The following is an 18604-nucleotide window of genomic DNA, read 5'->3' as shown; positions in this document are numbered from 1 at the left end:
TGTATAAACCCAAAATAAATCAGGAACCCCAAAATGGGATTTGGTCATATCAGAGGATTAATGCAGTGCCCTGTAAATGAATCAAGTAGATACCCATGAGAGTTTTGAGAGGCTGGCAGGTATCAAATGTCAAGAGTTTATGGACAGGGTTGTACATAGCTGGTGCCATGGAGTACAAGGTATAGCTGCTGGATTTCTAAGATGATCCAAAGAAGAAACTGGTGAGTTGATGTTGGTAGGTACCTGCTCTAACTTTCATGGCTGCAAGCTGCACATTGATGAGACAAGATTTTTAGTTTGAGGCTGACAACAAGCAATAATCCTAATGAACAGGCAACTCATTACTTTCTAGCCAGAAACATCTCGCTGCTGGAAACTTTGTTTGAAAATGCAACGAATTGCCCCCAACATCAAGGCGGCCCTTGCATTAATTCTCACATGATTCTCCCAGATTTATCACTATAGTCAATGCTGTTCAGGGCTCTAGAAGATTCAGTCCCCATTTCAGCAATTAGATAGGAACTTTTAAGGAGTCACTAATCTTCTTCCTATCCCCAATATTCTGACTCAGTTTATTACAGTAAATTCTGCATGATGTGTGCCAATACTTTGCAGTATATTTATAAAGCAGCCCTATTTATATGATTAAACAATTTCATATCACATTTATATTTAATTGTATGCAATAGTCCCCATTGTCTTCTCCCTATATGGTAATGGTAATCAAAATAATACAATAATTCGTATCCTCTTATTTGAATTAATAGTGGAATGTGCTCTTCAATAGTCAACAGTATACTAAATACAAATTCAAAATACATTATTTTTCTGATTAAATATTTGTTATTCACATTATGTTCCTGAGCAAAGTTAGTTCTAAAACTACTTGAACTAAGACCAAAGGTTTTCCTTTTTCAGGCCATACGTGGTGTCAACTAAATTTAATGCCCCCACTGCCTGATTGGTGTACAATCAGCTGAGTGGTAAACATCCCAGCATATTGCAGGCCTCAATTGTGGGTGTCTTCTGGACACTTGAAGTTACCAACCAGCCAGCAACTTTTGGGTACTCTTTAAGATATCCAACAGTGAGCAGTAGATCTTTTATTTCTCTCAGGGTTGGTGATGTGTTGAAGAAATTAAAAGGCATGTACTGTAGTAGGTGCTTTGAGGCCATACTTTGCCCCCTTCAGCCTACCTGTGTCTCAATTATCCTAGATTGGGGTACATGGTGGCATCCCACTCCAAACTAGCAGACAGGTCACCTTTGTACAGTTAGGAATCCAGCTGCCAGGAAGCCAATTAACTTGGGAAGTATCAAGTTGCAGCTAAGTGGTTTATAGTTGGCTACTTAAGGGGGCCTTATTTGCTGACAAGTCAAAAAATGCACCTTTGCACCAACAGTTAACTCGTGGGGAGGCAAGGAAGGGTATCTCTCCAGGTCTGACTCACCCAATTATTTCCCCTTCTCGCCACCTACAGTGAGGGGAAGATTGCATCTTACTCTTTTGTTAACAACCAGATACACTTCAGATGGAAGGTGCTTCTTCTGTTTCATTTAAATTTTTAATCTCTCTTCCAGAATCAACAATAGTAGCTGGCAGATATTACTACAGCTCGTGTAAACTTCTGACACTTTCAAGGCCAACATAACTAACATCTGGTATAAATCCATTTGAAGTACTGAACATTTAATACCAGACAACTGCAAAGGAACAAATAAAAAAAATCCACAGGTACTGTATGAATCGAATTGGCATTGTGTAAATCTAATTGTTAATTCTATACACGTTCCAAAATCTTTAAAGGTTTCACAGGGTAATGAGATATATGCTATGGCCCAAGTAGTATTGGTATAATCACTAGGAAGAATTGATATCAGCAGCTGGAACTCACTAAATCTTAGATTACACTAAAACCATTAAACCTGAGCTAATAATGAGATATAGCCAGCGCAAGGTGATGAAAAGAGTATTTAGAAAGTTGAAATACTTCCTGAATTCTGCCAAGGTTTACTAAATCAAAATCCAAAAAAGAACATTTTCTCGAACTTGAACAAGATTGCAATGAGCGAAACAAATACGAAACACCCTTTGACCAGAACTTCAAACCTTTGTCAGTTTAAGCTTGATGGGTATGCATCAAGGAGGTTCAGGAATACCCCATTGATTTGCACAAGCGTTCATCAAAAATTGCTCATGAATGTTTTAAGTATTCAAATAGCAGTTAAAATTGGCATTGAGATATTAAAGTGTGGAAATTGATCTGAAAAGTATATTTGCATAAACAAAATTGGACTCCAAAGTGTAGTAGCTTAAAAATATTGATTTTAATCAACTGTAGTCTTTCACAAACAAGATAAATTTACATCTGTATGGCTAAAAAGAATAAAAAGTTAGCAAACAGCTTTTCATTATATCCAAAAAAAATCCACTTAAATGAGGACAAAACTGGTGGTATCCAATTGGCCATTTGTTATACACCCTGTATAATTTTCTTTTTCCGGAAAGGAATGTAGTGGTATATACTGGACAGCTTGATTAATACTGCCAAGCTTACTGCCCCCAAAGTGAGTTACCTCCATAAATTATACAAATATAGTAGTGCAGAAACACAAATGTACTTGAGAAAATACTTAAACATAGAATGACAATAAATTGAATATAAATTTTAATATGAAGCTGTATACTCCAAACTGGAGTGTTTTGAAAATACTTTACAACAAATCTAATCTCATGCAAAAATGGTAGCACTGGGTCAACAAAAGTTATAACAAATAAATATGTAACAATAAGGTCAGGAAATGGTACACTTTGAGAGGCCATACCAGCATGTATATGCTGTAACATGTCAAGTTTGAAAGAATGAAGAGAAGTTAATGGAATAGGGAAGGTAGGACTCAGTGAGCCTGCAGATGCTGGAGAGTCACTTGATAAAGTGTGGCAGTGGAAAAAGCACAGCAGGTCAGGCAGCATCCAAAGAACAGGAGAGTCAATGATTCAGGAATGACTCTTCATCAGGACTGTTGAAGGGTCATACCCAAAACATCGACTCTCTTGGTCCTTAGCTGCTGCCTGACCTACTGTGCTTTTTCCACTGCCACACTTTTTTGACTCGGAATAGGAAAGATGGTGTGTGATTTGCCACGTTGGGAACCTCAATGGGGCAGCAGCATGTTAGAAAACAAGGTGAATCATGGTGTGAAGAGCAAGTGGGTGCTCTTTTAAATGTTTCTTTCCATTTCAGTGTAGAAGCAAAAGTTGAGACTAAGTTGAGTATCTGATGTACACAGTAAGAGATAGTCAAATTTGTGATAGACTACCATTCTATAAATCACAGTTTTTCTATTATATCAAATATATTTTCTTTTATAAATATGTTCATTACAGACAAATCAGCGCATGCCCAAAAGTTGTCGGCTCTTTAGTTGGTAATTTTTTTCCAATTCACATAATGCTCTGGCTCGGAGATTAGCAGCTTGCAATCTTTTCTTCAGATCCAAATTTTTTGGTTTACATAGGCGCTTTGTTGCATCACTTTCCTGGAGGTGAATGTTTTCTTTACTCTCTCCTGCAAAATGAACTTTCTTCTTCCCTGGAGAGGATTCTGTGCATACATAATCGTCTAGCAGAATGGGAAATTTGAAAAGAAATCAGTTTAATGCATATTCTACAGATTATGAATCCCAAATTTTAAATAACAATGTACAAGAGGTTTGTTAACTCAAATGTTTCAACTCTTTTTTTTCCCCAAAAGGGATCAACCATTTTAATGGTTTGCATAGAAGGAGAATGCTACTGGATGGAAAAATATTCCACTGCAACCACCCTGTCATTTCAGATAGCTCCCCTGTAGAGACATTCAATCAAAATTGCAGGTCAGGTCCGGATGACATTATTCAACTAAATCTATATATTGAAAACAGTATCCTGCTCCCATCCCAAGGTGCCTTGCTCATCTGGCCACTTTCAGCCAGGCAGCATTACTTAAAATTTGGATAAAAATCTTGTTTGGGCAAGCAGTGCAGTAAATTGGAATCTACTCCAAAAGTTCACTTTCAAGATGTAATCCTCACTTCTGAGGACCTAATCACATGCCTGTATCTGTAATAAAGATGTCTACAAGTGTGTTGTAATTAATTTCCTTGTAATATAAAAAAAAGTTTATTCCATCTGTGAGCAAATTACCTGAGCAATCTTAAAATGTGTTACTTGTGAAGTTAGTTTTGATTTCAACAGCTCCTTACACAAGCAATATGATCAGTTATTCATCAAAGCTTACTGTTTATTTTCATTCACACTATCAAGCAACCCATGAACATAAATCATGTTTCTGCTTTTAAAAAATATTAAAATCATAAATAGCAGCATAATTAGCAAAAGTACAAACAAAAATATGAATTACGATGGGTCAAACATTAGGTTTATTTGATTTGGTTAACTGCATTCATTGATGCTGCAACATTAGGGGGAGAACTACTCATATGTAAATGGGTCAGTGACATCATAGTAACAGCCATCCTTTATGGATTAGGTAATTGGTTCCCAAACACTTTAAAGATAAAATAAGAAATAATGTGACATCATTGCAAGAAGCAAGAGTGAAGTGGAATTAGATTTAAAAATAGATAACTAAGTAAAAAAGCCATTTAAAATAAAATTGTCTTAAAATTTGCAAAAAATCCAGATCAAGACTGCAACACATTCAAGTTATGATCTCTTAACGAGTTGGTAAAATTAAAAATTGTTTTTATTTCATGAAACATTTTTAAAAATCTATTGCTTAACCTGTGCTCAAAACTATAACCTTGAGGTTATAGAGTTCCATTATTTATCAACTGAGATTTCTCATATGCTGCCTTTTTTAACTTGTTCAACAATTTTAGATTATGTTAGATTAGATTCCCTACAGTGGGGAAACAGCCCTTTCCCATCCACTCCACACCGACCCTCCAAAGATTAACCCACCCAGACCCATTTCCCTCTGACTAATGCACCTCGCATTATGGGCAATTTAGCATGGCCAATTCACCTAACCTGCACAGTGGGAGGAAACCAGAGCACCCGGAGAAAATCCACGCAGACATAGGGAGAACTGATTTTCTATCAGAACCCAACAAATCTGAAGAAATAAATCAGTTAAAATCTGACAGTAGACATTCATGTGGCAGTTTTAAACTGGCCTGGAACAAGTCCACCAGTTACAACAAAGGTTTGATGATCTGCAACCGCAGTTCGTGCACTCCCTAACTTTGATGTCACTGCCAAAGACATTTCAAAAAGGTGACACAGGCCAGCTGAGAAACTGCAAAAATATCTTCAATTGGAAATTGCAAACAGTTCAATATCCTCTTCTTCAAGAGGAAAAAAACAAATCACTTCTCTTTAAAATAAACGTGGTTATAACTTAAACAAATTAATTAGGTAATTCGTACTTGAGATTGTGACATATCTGGGCATAACCATTCCAAGATGTGACAATAATTTTCCAGAAAATAGCACCTTCTAATCTAATGGAAATTACCAAGAATTTTGAGAATTTAAATGGATGTGAACTGCAGTTCTATATTTAAACCCTGCTGCATGCTTGTTGGGATTATGTGATGGGACAAAATAGACAGCAGTTTCTTCTGTATCTATCTGCTGTTGCGACTGTAGGAGAGGGTTGATGAAGGTAGCAGGTTCTGGAGTGGCTGCAGAACAAGGAAAGAAGGTGGTTGGAGCTCAGGCCAGTGGCAGACACTGCTCCCACAAACCAGTATTGGTACCAACCAGCAAAGCAAACCAGTGACATCAGTGGTGGGAGAAACTACATGCGTGCCAGTGGACACAGTGCTAGTCGAGTGCATACGCACAATTCTTCCTTATGTCAATAAATTTAGTCAGCAGATCACAGAAAGTAAAAATACTTATGATCTACGTATACTTAAAATATATAAAACCAAGATAATGTTGCAAATTCAGATATTTAATTGAAAACTATAAGAATATCAGATTCATGCATCATTCATATGTATCAAATTCTAGCCCGAAGGGAATGCCAAGTGCCATTCACAATAGCACATACCTAATCGAAGAACTGCTGTCTTCAGTATTTGCTTTTCCTTCATCAAGGTATAGTTCTTTAATACGCTCTCTGCCCTGTTCACAGATCATAAAAATTACATTTTTACTTCAGCATTAGCAAATGAATAGGAACTCTTGAAAAAAAAAACCTCAAAGACTTAAAACAGAAATATTACTTAATAATACAATCATGACACAGAGGATGCAATATTAAGGTTCAGGAGAAAACAAGAGTAGTAGAAGAAAAGAAACATTACTCATTAGTGAGAACCAATTACTGTTAGTGTGGAGTTCAGTTTCAATCCCAAATGACACAATTTATTTTTTTAAAAAAACTTCATATTTCATAAATGCAGAACTCATTTCTTTTAAATAAATAGCTTTATTTTATTTCAAAATATATATAAATAATTCTAATATACAAATCTATATGAAGAAGATAACTAATGCAATAAAGACTCTAGTTTCTTTGTTGGGATATATAGCACAGTGTACTACATTATGGACCTAATCCACAATAATTTATAGAAGAGAAGGTTGAGAGGAAATTTGATAGAAGTATTCAAAATTGAGGGATCTAACCAGATCTAACAGAGAGAATGAGAATAGAAGCACATGGGTTTAAGGTGATTGGTGAAATTTCAGATAGCAAATTTCAATAGCATAAGCACTCCATAATCAGAACCCTTGAGAGGTTAAATATAAAGTATCACGATATCTATAGATCACCATCTTGATCCACATGCATTAAATTTCAGTCATGACAACAGTTTCTTGGGGATTTCATTTTTATTTTGAGGTCATTTCATGGATATTGTAACTACTGTTTAATTCTTATTAATTCACTTATTAGATAATGTAGTTTTTTTTTAATTACAATACTTTCTGTATTTGTGTTGACATATGGGGCATTTGCACTCAGGAGTTAAAAGGATTCATCAATATCCCCAAAATTAATCAACTCTCCATTAAATTGTCACAACATACAATGAAAACATTAATTCCCCAGATACTACAGTAGTTAAATTGGTAAAGATAACAGGTCTTAGTCAGCAAAAAAGTTGATTTTCAAAATATTACTGACACACTTGTAAAACAAAATGCATCACCTCAAAAACACCTTCCATAGCTTAATGAGGTCAAAGCTAATGTATTCTGAATATATTCATAAAGCTGGAACATTTTAACCAGGCAGTTATTACATTTTTTAAAAAACTGCCCCTCACATTTCAATCTCACGTATTTAAATGTTGTAATTAATACCGTTAGTTACAATTGGGACCATTACATGTTTTCCAAGTATTGTAGCTACTAAACGTACACAACCATAATCAGGAAATTACACATTTATTTGCAAGGAATTAATTACTTCAGTGAATGTTTTGGATCCCAGTTAGCTGTTGTGACAAGTTTAAAATCAGTTCTCCCTCATATGTAGTCTCTTTCACCCCCCACAATACTGCAACTCCCTTCTTGCCCTACACACCCTTCAGCTGTCATCGCTCCTCCCTATTTTATCCAGGACTTAACAAAAAACTCAATACAAGTCCCAGTGAACGGCCAGTGTCTATCCGAACCTGAGACAAAGGACATGTCACCTTCCTGGCCACTCTGTCACTGACACAACTGCTTGCTACCCCACCATTCATTTTTTAAATTCATTCAGTGAATGTGGTTGTTGCTGGCTAAGTCAGCATTCATTGCCCCATTCCTAACTGTCCAGAGGACAGCTGAGAGTCAACCATATTACTGAGTCTGGAAGTAGGCCAGACCAGGTAAGGTCTGGTGAGCCAGTGAACCAGATAGGTTTTTCCTGACAATTGGCTAACAGTTTCATGGTCATCATTAGACTTTTAAATCCAGATTATTTCAAATTCAAATTCCACCAGTTACCATGGTGGGATTCAAACCCAAGTCCCCAGAACATTATCTAGGTCCTGAATTGTTTAGCAATAATACTAATAAGTTATCCCCATGGGAGTATTCACAGGATGCTTCACTCCAGTGTTTGTTTTGGATAAACTTGCAACAAAGATATTAAACAGCAAGTGCAGGAGAGAACATGCCTGTGATTTTAGGAGCAGCTTGCCAAGTTTCCTTCTGCTCACAGAGACAACATTTTCCCCCATTAGTTGTCATCCAGTGACGGTGCATTGCCTAGGGCAATTTGAAATTTTCAGGACAGTTTTGCTACCATACCTGTGTTTTGAAGTAATGCATCTGAGAAAATTTATTCTAAACATGGAAATTTACTGACTATACAACAATTGATTATCTCAATGGAAATGAAATTCCTCCGCCCTCTGTAGTTGTTAGTGTAATTCCAGGAAGATAAAAGCACTTCAACAAGTTTTTCAAGGGTGGCTTTTCATGTTGGATAGACAGAATTGAAATTAAATTTTATTGTACAAGTCGCTGCCTCAACTCCTCCATTCAAAGGCAAACACTAAGGTGGATGTTACCTAGAAAACTTTTCTTCTGCCAGTCTCTCTCGAATGCATAGCTCTTGCTCACGTTCTGAAGAAAAATAAGTAAAAAGCATTGATAACAGTACCAAGTACAATTTTCACACAATTTTACCATTAACCACATCTAAAATCTTCTTTTTGAATACAAAATAGTTAACTGTGAAAAGCTGTTACACATGAAGTTCTGCAGAGATCCAACATGAAGGCAAGTTTGAAGGTCTTGAGTCTGTAAATGACAATTACTGTGAATGTAATGCTCACGAATGACAATTGCAACAATGCTTCCTCTTCCAATCACACAACTGAATGGAACTCAGATCTTATGACAGAAAAACCATATTATATAATCACAATAGGCAGAACTTGATCAGTTTGAAGCTGCTGCTGAGGTATCTGGACAATGTATCTGGAAGTACGTTTGTTCGCTGAGCTGGAAGGTTCATTTCCAGACGTTTCATCACCCTACACGGTAACATCTTCAGTGGGCCTCAGATGAAGCACTGCTGATAAGTCCTGCTTTCTATTTGTATGTTTGGGTTTCTTTGGGTTGGTGATGTTACTTCCGGTTCTTTTTCTCAGGGGGTGAGCAAAAGAACCAGAAGTGACTTCACCACAGGCAATGACTTCACCAACCCAAAGAAACCCAAACATATAAATAGAAAGCAAGTCTTATCAGCAGTGCTTCGCCTGAGGCCTACTGAAGATGTTACCTAGTAGGGTGACGAAACATCTGGAAATGAACCTTCCAGGTCAGCGAGCAAACCTACATCCAGAACCTCAACCTAAGCTACAAATCTTCTTAAAACTCGCTAGGAAGAAGTATGTATAAAACATGGAATTGTTTGAAAGTGAAGCGTCTTTATTCACATCTTAACTCCAATAAAATAAACATCATAAAACCATTTTCTTATAACCAACCCGAGTAAGTCATTTATATGAAGGTGCACTTTCAACCAACTGTTGGCTATTTCACAACCCCATAACACCAAATAGAGGAAGAAAACCAAAAGAAATAAAACCCAAGATAAACTTGCTTTATTTTGCTGTGGATTCAATAATGTTCAGAGCCAGATCCCAAACCTATCTTAGATGCAATATGAACATAGATTTTAATTCCATTTCAATATACCATAACTAAAATAAATCAAGCAAACATAATTACGTTCAAGGAACTCTTCTCTCTTTTTTAAGGCCTTCTCCCTGTTCTGAAGCTGTTCTTCTTTAAGTTTCAGCTCAGTCACCACTGGGTCACGGTCCTGGAGATGTTCATTCTCCAAAGATCTTCTCCCTCTTCTTTCAGCTGACATTTTTCGTTGCTCTTCAGCCACCAAATCAGCAATTAAGGTATGCTGCATTAGCTCATCCACAGAAGGCCTTAGATAATCCTAATCATTTTAAAATAATACACTATATATCAATTACATAAAAATGAGCAATGATTGTGTGTGTCTTCCCCTGCTCCCTCTCCCCAGAAAGAATTTCGCTTCACTTAGATCTCTGTACATCATCAATTGTTCACATATTAGGTGGCCCAAGAATGAGTAGAAACCAGTAAAGGCACAAGTCAATAGGAACAATGCAGAGTTCCGTTTTGTAAATAGCATTGATCATATTCCTTAAAAATTGGTTTATCTAATTAAGCTTTCTTTCTTGAATAAAACCAAGAAATGCATCAATGTTACAACTTTTGTTTAGTTCAGAACTCAAGATCCGTCAATATTGGGTAGCATGGTGGTTAGCACTGCTGCCTTACAGTGCCAAGGCCCTGGTTTCAATTCCACCCTCAGGCAATTGTCTATGGAGTTTGTACATTCTCCCAGTGTTTGTAAGGGTTTCCTCTCACAGTCTAAGGATGTGCAGGTTAGGTGGATTGACCATAGAAAATGCATGGTTACAGAGAAAGGGTAGGGAGTGGGTCTGGATGGGATGCTCGTTGGAGGGTCAGTGGACTCGATGAGCTGGATGGCCTGCTTCCACACTATTGGGATTCAAGGATTATGACCAGTTCACTGTATTAGCAACTCAAGAGTTCAAATTCAACCAATTTAAATCAGGAATGGAATTGACAGGTCTGGTAATTTACTGACTAGCACCAAATGACGACAAATATGAAAACTGATTTTTGTTTAAACAAAAAAAATCATTTTCAGTGAAGAAACTATTTGGCAATTCCAACCCCCTGCTATATAGTTGACTCTAAATACCCACAGTGAGGCTAGAGATAGACAAAAGAAAAGTTGTCTTGCTGCAAAACCATTACGTTATTTTCTATTAAGTAGATGTTTTCACTACTGCAATGTTATCAAGCTATCAGTTACATGACCAACTGTTTCAAATTTCCAAGTTGTGCACTGCATACATAGCAGCTCAAATTATGTGATTACACGTCACCAGTCAAATGCAACTCCATCTCCCTTGCTACTGATTGTACAGCTTTTCTTGCCCAATATCAGTTAAAACAGTAGTATGAATTGCCGATGCCATCATACGCTTACAGTTACTAACAAATGAAGCCAAAAAAAGGGAACAAATATTCTCTGTTAGCATCTTCAATTCACACTATTGTTTTATAGATATTGGACAACATAAAATGCATTCACAACTGAAAAGGAGTGACTTGAAAGAGTGACTGGTCATACTAAAACAGAATATTAAAGTGAATAATCAGCAAATTTCTGAAAATATACAGCTGATGGTCCTATCAATTAATCAACTGGTAATAACGCAGTCACAAAAATTTCTTATAACAACTAGGAAGCAAAATATTAGATCCAATATTGGGATAAATACAAAGAGTGATTTTACTAAGCACTCATGGAGCCACTTATGGCACAAAAGAAGTTAATTCAGTCCACTGAGTCTATGCTTGCCCTCAATGGAGCAATCAAATCAACCCATTGCCTGGTTCTATTCACATAGCCCTGAAGGTTCGTTTTCCTTCAAGTGCCTATCCAATTTTGCTTTCAATTTATAGATCACATTCCCACTCATTGCATAAAAATAATTCTTCCTTGCCTTCTCTTGCATCTTTGCAAAAAAACCTTGTATCTGTGTTTTCTAATCTTTATATTATCAGCTAATGGGAATTGTTTGTCTCTATCCACCTTATTTAAACTCATCAGAATCTTGTCCACTGGTATCAAATCTCTTCCCAAACTCCTTTGCTCCAAGAAGAATCTGTGGCTCTGACCTAACCAGAGCTTATAAAGGATTCACCATAATTTCTATCCTAGAATATTATGTGCAGTTTTGGTCCCCTTTTCTGAAGAAGGATGCTCTTGCTTTCAAGGGAGTGCAGCGAAGGTTTACCATGCTGATTCAGAGGATGGCAGGATTGATGTATGAGGAGAGATTGACTAGGTTAGGATTGTTTTCACTAGAGTTCAGATGAGTGAGGGGGAATGTCATAGAGACTTATAAAATTCTAACAGGACTAGACAAGGTACTTGCAGGAAGGATGTTCCCAATGGTGGGTGCGTCCAGAACCAGGGGTCACAGACTGAAAATTTAGGATGAAGATAAGGAGACACTTCTTCACTCAAAGAGTATTGAGCCTCTGAAATTCATTACCACAGGAAGTAGTTGATTCCAAAACATTGACTGTATTCAAGACACAGCTAGATATAGCACTTGGGGCAAATGGGATCAAAGGTTATGGGGAGAAAGAGGGATTAGGCTACTGAGTTCTACAATCAGTCATGATCATGATGAATGGCAGAGCAGGCTTGAAGGGCCAAATGGCCTCCTCCTGCTCCTAGCTTCTATAGAGCTGGCAATCTGTCTACAACTAACATATAATTTAGGCTTCACATTTTTTCTTGATTCAGGGATGGCTTTTGTGGCCAATACAGGACAGTGAAAAACAGAAGATGGAAAAGGAATTAAGACATTTAAAAGAGTCAAAAAAAAATTTACATCTGACAAAACAAAAACCTGATACTGACCTTAAGGTTTAACATCTTGCCAAGCAGATCATTTAGTTCATCAGAATAGCGATAAGGAATTCGTCTGAACTTGCCCTCTCTTATTTTTTCTGCTAAGTCCTTCTGATTATATGCAGTGAAAGGTGGGCTTTAAAATATAAAATTCAAAATTGGGTTAGGTAATCAAACACAGTTTTAATGACAAAACATGATTAGTCTGACCAATAGCAAAGCTCAATCTGGATGTGGTATCAGCAGAATGTCATCAGATATCACTAAAGCTCCTTAGACAGTACCTTCCAAACCCACAACCGCATGAATCTGGAAGGATAATGGCAACACCACTACTTGCAAGTCCCTCCAAGCCATTCACCATCCTGTCTTAGAAAATGTATCGCCATGCCTTCAATGGTATTTGGTCAAAATCCCAGATTTCCCTCTCTAACAGTATGGAGGTCTACCTACATCACATGGACTGCAGTGGCTCAAGAAGGCAGCTCACCTCTATCTTCGAAGAGAACGAGGGAAAGGTGATAAACTCTGGCCCAAGCAGCAATAACCACATCCCACTAGTGAATTAGAACGAAAAAAAAAGCTTGACACATTGTAATTCAATCGATGTCAAGGCTTTTCACTTTCAAAATTATTTATTTATCAGTGCAAGCTGAAGAACCGTTTTACATAGATTTGAACTACAATCCAAATGATCTGTTTTGTCTTCAGTACTGTGGAATGGTCACTAGATGTCATTATACTAACATTTACAACTCCAGTTTGCATCAGTAGCACAGTTAGAATGCATAATAGGATAGTTTCCCCTTTGGCACAACAAGAAAAATGTGTAGAAAAATGCATTGATTAGATGGCAGTACAGTTTCTGTTCCAATTTGTTTTGCATAATAACAAACATAAAATCATCTCTGAATGGCCACAAATGAGCAGGGTGATGGAATGTAATTGTTTCTTTGTTTCTTTCCATTATAATGGTTCCCAGAATGTGGTCAAGATTGAGGACTGGGTGATGTTTTATTAATACAGCTAAAAATAAATTTATTACCATAAATTAGCATGTTATAATAATATTCTATCCACCACCTGTAAAATAATTTGATTTTAAAATCACATGAAAAATGCCCATAAAAAAGTATCCTGATACTTTCACTGCTTTCATTGGTATGCACCAATCAGTTTCTTCCAGAGTTATATTCTTTGATATAAAATAATTTGAAATCTGTCTATTCATGCAAGTCGAAGAAAATTAACACACTTCAAGAATCTTCCAAACTGACTCAGTCAACTGAAATGAGCATTTTTGACCTGGAGGTGTGATACCTTTTGTGGGTACCTATTAAATGATTGAGTTGTTATGAAGATGTGGGTGTATTGTACCTTTAAGGGAGTTAAAACCAACAGAATTACCTGAGAGAACCAAGTGTTCTGAAAAAAAAAGTAACATTTGGTAGAACAATTTGATTAGCTGGTTGCCTGGAAGTGACAAAACAGATTTGAATTAGGCCAATCAGGTTAAATTATACCCCGAAAAAATACCAAACTCCAATCCAATTTGAATTTAGTATATTGACAACCTTAAAAGCAAATGATACATTCCGATGCTTTTGGGGGGTGGGGGTGTATAAGACTGGGGAAATTGAACAGTTGAGAGGGGAATTGCCAAGCCAACAACTTCTGCATACTGCCCAGGAAATAGCGCTCTTAAAAAGTACGTTTATCGTATGAAGCAGGATTCCTAAGAAGAAAAAACCGAAATACCAAGAAGAAAGCAAGCTGCCTGATTTTGAGACAAGACGTTTTGTTTTGTAAATCGTAATCGGGAGTTTTATCGGACTAGTATTATAGAAAGGAAGGTCAAAAAAAAAGCCTAGAGTAAGAGCTTGTATTTAGTTGTTAGTTAATTATTGTCTGATATACTTTAAGAAATAAAGTTATAGAGTCATAGAGATGTACAGCATGGAAACAGACCCTTTGGTCCAACCTGTCCATGCCGACCAGATATCCCAACCCAATCTAGTCCCACTTGCCTTTTTACCTGAAATAGTTCTTGGCCACTCAATTTTTTTTTTTACAGATCACTGCATGGGATAAATCTTTTCTATATTGCTGGTTTTATGCTTAAAATTTCCAAATCTTTTATGCTAGTTTGATTAGTTACACCTGAATTGAGCGGTTATTATTATTATTAGGTAAACACAACAACATACCAAACAAACGTTTATTATTTTAAAAAATGCTACCCATCTTAGCTCAGTTAAGACTTAAATGTTTTAGAACACTTCAGAATTGTCAATCATTTTTGATGACTTAAAAAGCTGCAAATTATCAAATGACATTTCTATGAATAACTAAGGAGGGTATAATAAACCATGTTTCAGACTCAAAACATCAAAACCCAAAATAAGAATCATATGAATAAAAAAAAACTGAATGAAATGATTTGTAACATAAAGGGCTACCATCCTTGGAGAGATCAATGACATCTAAAAACAAATTCAAAGTTCACGTAACTGACTAACAGTAAGATTGCAAGTTTTAAGCTTTTTACCATAACCTAAAAGCGACAATGACTAACCATTATTTCAACTGCAACTTGGATCCAAACTATAAAATTCCCCTCAACACTGTTGTAATTTACACTGTCAACTCTCTTATAGCCTGTCAAAAATCATCCTCAGTGTCCAACACCTTGTCTCCTTTTAAGCTGAGTTACTCTTGAATCAAGGCTAAGCTCGGCAAAATTTTCAGCATTTGTATCTCTTCAGAGTGTGTGCTTCCACTATATTCTGTGTGGGAAGAATAGAGACTGTCTGTCTCTCTATCTCTTACCTTCATTTCTCTTTCAGGCTGAACCTGGTTGTTGAGCTCAGAATAGCTTAAAAAAATGACATAACCCAACATTACAATGATTTGTTATGGACTTTTCCCCCTTTAAAGCCCATCTTTGTGGCAATGTAAATCACAGCAACTTGTATCAAGCTAGAAATGTTAGTTAGCCACCCCTTAAACCCTCCAACTCCATTCTATCTGGAAATTAAATAAACACAGATTTAAAGCAAAAAACATGACATTGCTAAGTTTTCTGTTAATACTGCAGTAATCATAGATGCCAAAGCCATTACCCAAAGTTGTGAACATCTTACACCTCTATCCCAATAAATCCCCCACCTTTAACAGCTAAGCCACTAACGTGCTGTCAGGCACAAATCAGAACAGATCACATGACCGTCTTCACATGCCCTTATAACACTAAAACAAAATTACAAATAGATGGGAGAAAACAGGGCAGAAGATGTGAAAGCAGTTGTCAAGTTAGTTTTTCCAATTGACAAAAGAAGTTAAAATGACCGCTTCCAATCCAAAAGAACCAGGAACACTCCAGGCAATGACCAGCCGTTACAACCAAAAAGCGCATCCATGAACTAAAAACATTGATCAAGACTTTTGATCCAGTCCTTCAGAGTTCCCTATGCACCCTCTCCCATGTATTTCTCACGTAGGCGACTTCTGCTGCCTTCCGAAGATACACAAAGCCAACACACCAGGACGTTCCATCATACCAGGCAATGGGACCCTGTGTGAGAACCTCTCTAGTTACATCAAACAGATGTTGAAACCTATTGTACAGAGGACCCCCAGTTTCTGTCACAACACTACAGATTTCATACAGAAACTCAGCACCTACGGACCAGTTGAACCTGGAACATTCTTCATCACAATGGATGTTTCAGCATTCCATAATTATGGCATCATGGCAACAGCCTCAGTACTCAATACCGACAACTGCCAATCTCCAAACAATGTCCTACAACTCATCTGCTTCATCCTCAACCACAACGTTTTCACCTTTGGCAACCAGTTCTTCATCCAGACATGGGGACCAAACGTGCACCCCAATATGCCAAAATTTTCATGCACAGGTTTGAACAAGACTTCTTCTCTATGCAGGACCTCTAACCAACACTATACATCAGATATATTGATGACATTTTCCTCCTTGGGACCCATGGCGAAGAGTCACTGAAACAACGACACAGCGATATGAACGAGTTTCATCCCACCATCAAACTCACCATGGACTACTCTCCAGTATGTCTCATTCTTGGACACATGCATTGCCATCACGGATGGGCACATCACTCTACAGTAAATACACAGATAACCTCACTATGCTACATTTGTCTCGCTTCCACCCTAAATATAATAAAACTGCCATCCTCTATGGACAAACCCTATGCATTCACAAGATCTGTTCAGATGAGGAGGAACGTGACAGACACTTGCAAGTACCACCAGTTCTGACATGCCAAAGCAAGAAACCGTAATGACCTCCTCAGTAGACAGACATGAGCTGCAACCGATATGGTGCCCTTCATTGTCAAGCACTTTCCAGGAGCTAAAAAACGACTTTGCAGCCTGCAACACATTATTGATGAGGATGAGCACCTCATCAAGACCTTCCCCACACCTCCACTACTTGCCTTTAAACAATCACCAAACCTCAAACAGATCATTGTTCAGAGCAAACTGCCTTGCCTCAGAACAACACCATGCAACCCAGTCACGGTAGATGCTGCAAGACGTGTCACAGTGTTGACACGGATGCCACCATTACACGTGGGGACACAACCCACCAAGTATGCGGCAAGTATCATGTGACTCAGCCAATGTTGTCTACCTCACACGCTGCAGGCAAGAATGCCCAGACGCACGGTACATTGGCAAGACAGACCAGAGGCTGCGGCAACAGATGAATGGACACTGCACAACAATCACCAGCCAGGAATGTTCTGTCCCAGTCGGGGAACACTTCAGCAGTCCAGGACATTTGGCCTCAGACCTTCGGGTGACGTTCCTCCAAGGCGGACTTTGGGACAGGCAACAATGCAAGTGGCTGAGCAGAGGCCGATAGCCATGCTCAGTACCAATGGGGATGGCCTCAACTGGGACATTAGGTTCATGTTGCACTACAGGTGACCCCACTACACTATACACTCTCACGCATGCGGGCACAGAGGCACACACGCCCACACTCTTTACTACAGATCTACTCACCCACGCAGACCCTCTCTATACAGAAGATCTCTCTCATTCGCTCACACATATACCCTCCACACTCACACCTTCTCACACACTTATACCCAAACACACATTCACAGACACTCACCCCCACACATGCACACACTCTGTCTCCCCTGCATTCACACACACACACACACACACACAAGTTTGTGGGGCGAATTTGTACTTGCAGAATTACATTTTATTTTGCTCAAAAACTGCATAAATCCATGTAAAATTCTATAAACCCCACTTTAGAAATAGAATCAGTCTGACCTAACATTGGGACACAGACAGACTTTAACCTCACACCTTCACTGCATTATGAGCTGAGATGGCACCTATTGTTAAAACCCATCTTGAGAATGTAACTTTAAAAAAAAGTTCTGAAATTTACATATGAAGGAACGGAAACTAACAGGACCATTCTAAAAGATGAAAGACTCAAGTTAAATTTTTTTAATGTTATATTCCATGACACAGCAATCCTGGTGCTATAAATTCTTTGTCATATGATTCTGCTCCACAACCAGCTGAAGAAGCAGCGCCTCAAAAGCTAGTGTCTCCAAATAAATCTGTTGGACTATAACCTGGTGTTGTCTGATTTTTAATTTTGTCCATTCCAATCCTTATTGATGATACAGGGCATCCCTTCTTCACCATCTTTAAAAGAAACATTGACAGGGATGTTGAGCAGCAGAATACATCCCATATAAAATAAAATGTGGCTATATCCTCTCCCACCTCCACCTTCTTCTAACAAAAGAATCAAAGCAATAGATCAAACACCTCGTGAAAATGAATGCAGACAACACTAGAACTTCGGCTGCCCATTCCTCCAATCATTTAGATCTTTACAATGATATAAGCACGAATAAAGCAACAACTTGTACTATGAATGTCTGATGAATGAAATCCGCCAAATTTTTTCCTGATTACTCAGATTTCGAGAATTTTCAGTATATCCAAACAACCACCCCAACAACTAACAGTGTGCTTAAAAATTGCCTGAAATAGAGTTGTACTTCAATTCATTTCTAGAATTTCAAACATAAGTGGGTTACACCATGAGGCTT

The 18604-nt window shown here is 37.7% G+C and overlaps 1 protein-coding gene across 3 annotated transcripts in view; it reads right to left on the bottom strand.

Annotated features, from left to right (window-relative positions):
• Window positions 1-2306: 2306 nt before the first annotated feature.
• nek2 (NIMA-related kinase 2) overlaps window positions 2307-18604 on the bottom strand; it is a 54286-nt gene continuing 37988 nt past the window's right edge. For all 3 annotated transcript variants that reach the window (XM_072580828.1, XM_072580829.1, XM_072580830.1), the window contains 5 exons: window positions 12477-12603; window positions 9695-9917; window positions 8527-8581; window positions 6066-6139; window positions 2307-3623 (listed from right to left, as the gene is read on the bottom strand). In XM_072580828.1, the coding sequence (XP_072436929.1) occupies window positions 3394-3623; window positions 6066-6139; window positions 8527-8581; window positions 9695-9917; window positions 12477-12603 (709 nt within the window). In that variant the 3' untranslated portion in view covers window positions 2307-3393. The remainder of the gene's footprint in view (window positions 3624-6065; window positions 6140-8526; window positions 8582-9694; window positions 9918-12476; window positions 12604-18604) is intronic.

This window comes from Chiloscyllium punctatum, chromosome 11, assembly GCF_047496795.1.
Source record: "Chiloscyllium punctatum isolate Juve2018m chromosome 11, sChiPun1.3, whole genome shotgun sequence".
Lineage (NCBI taxonomy): Eukaryota > Metazoa > Chordata > Chondrichthyes > Orectolobiformes > Hemiscylliidae > Chiloscyllium > Chiloscyllium punctatum.
The sequence above is the reverse complement of the archived record's forward strand: the minus strand, read 5'-3'. Positions and strand labels throughout refer to the sequence as shown.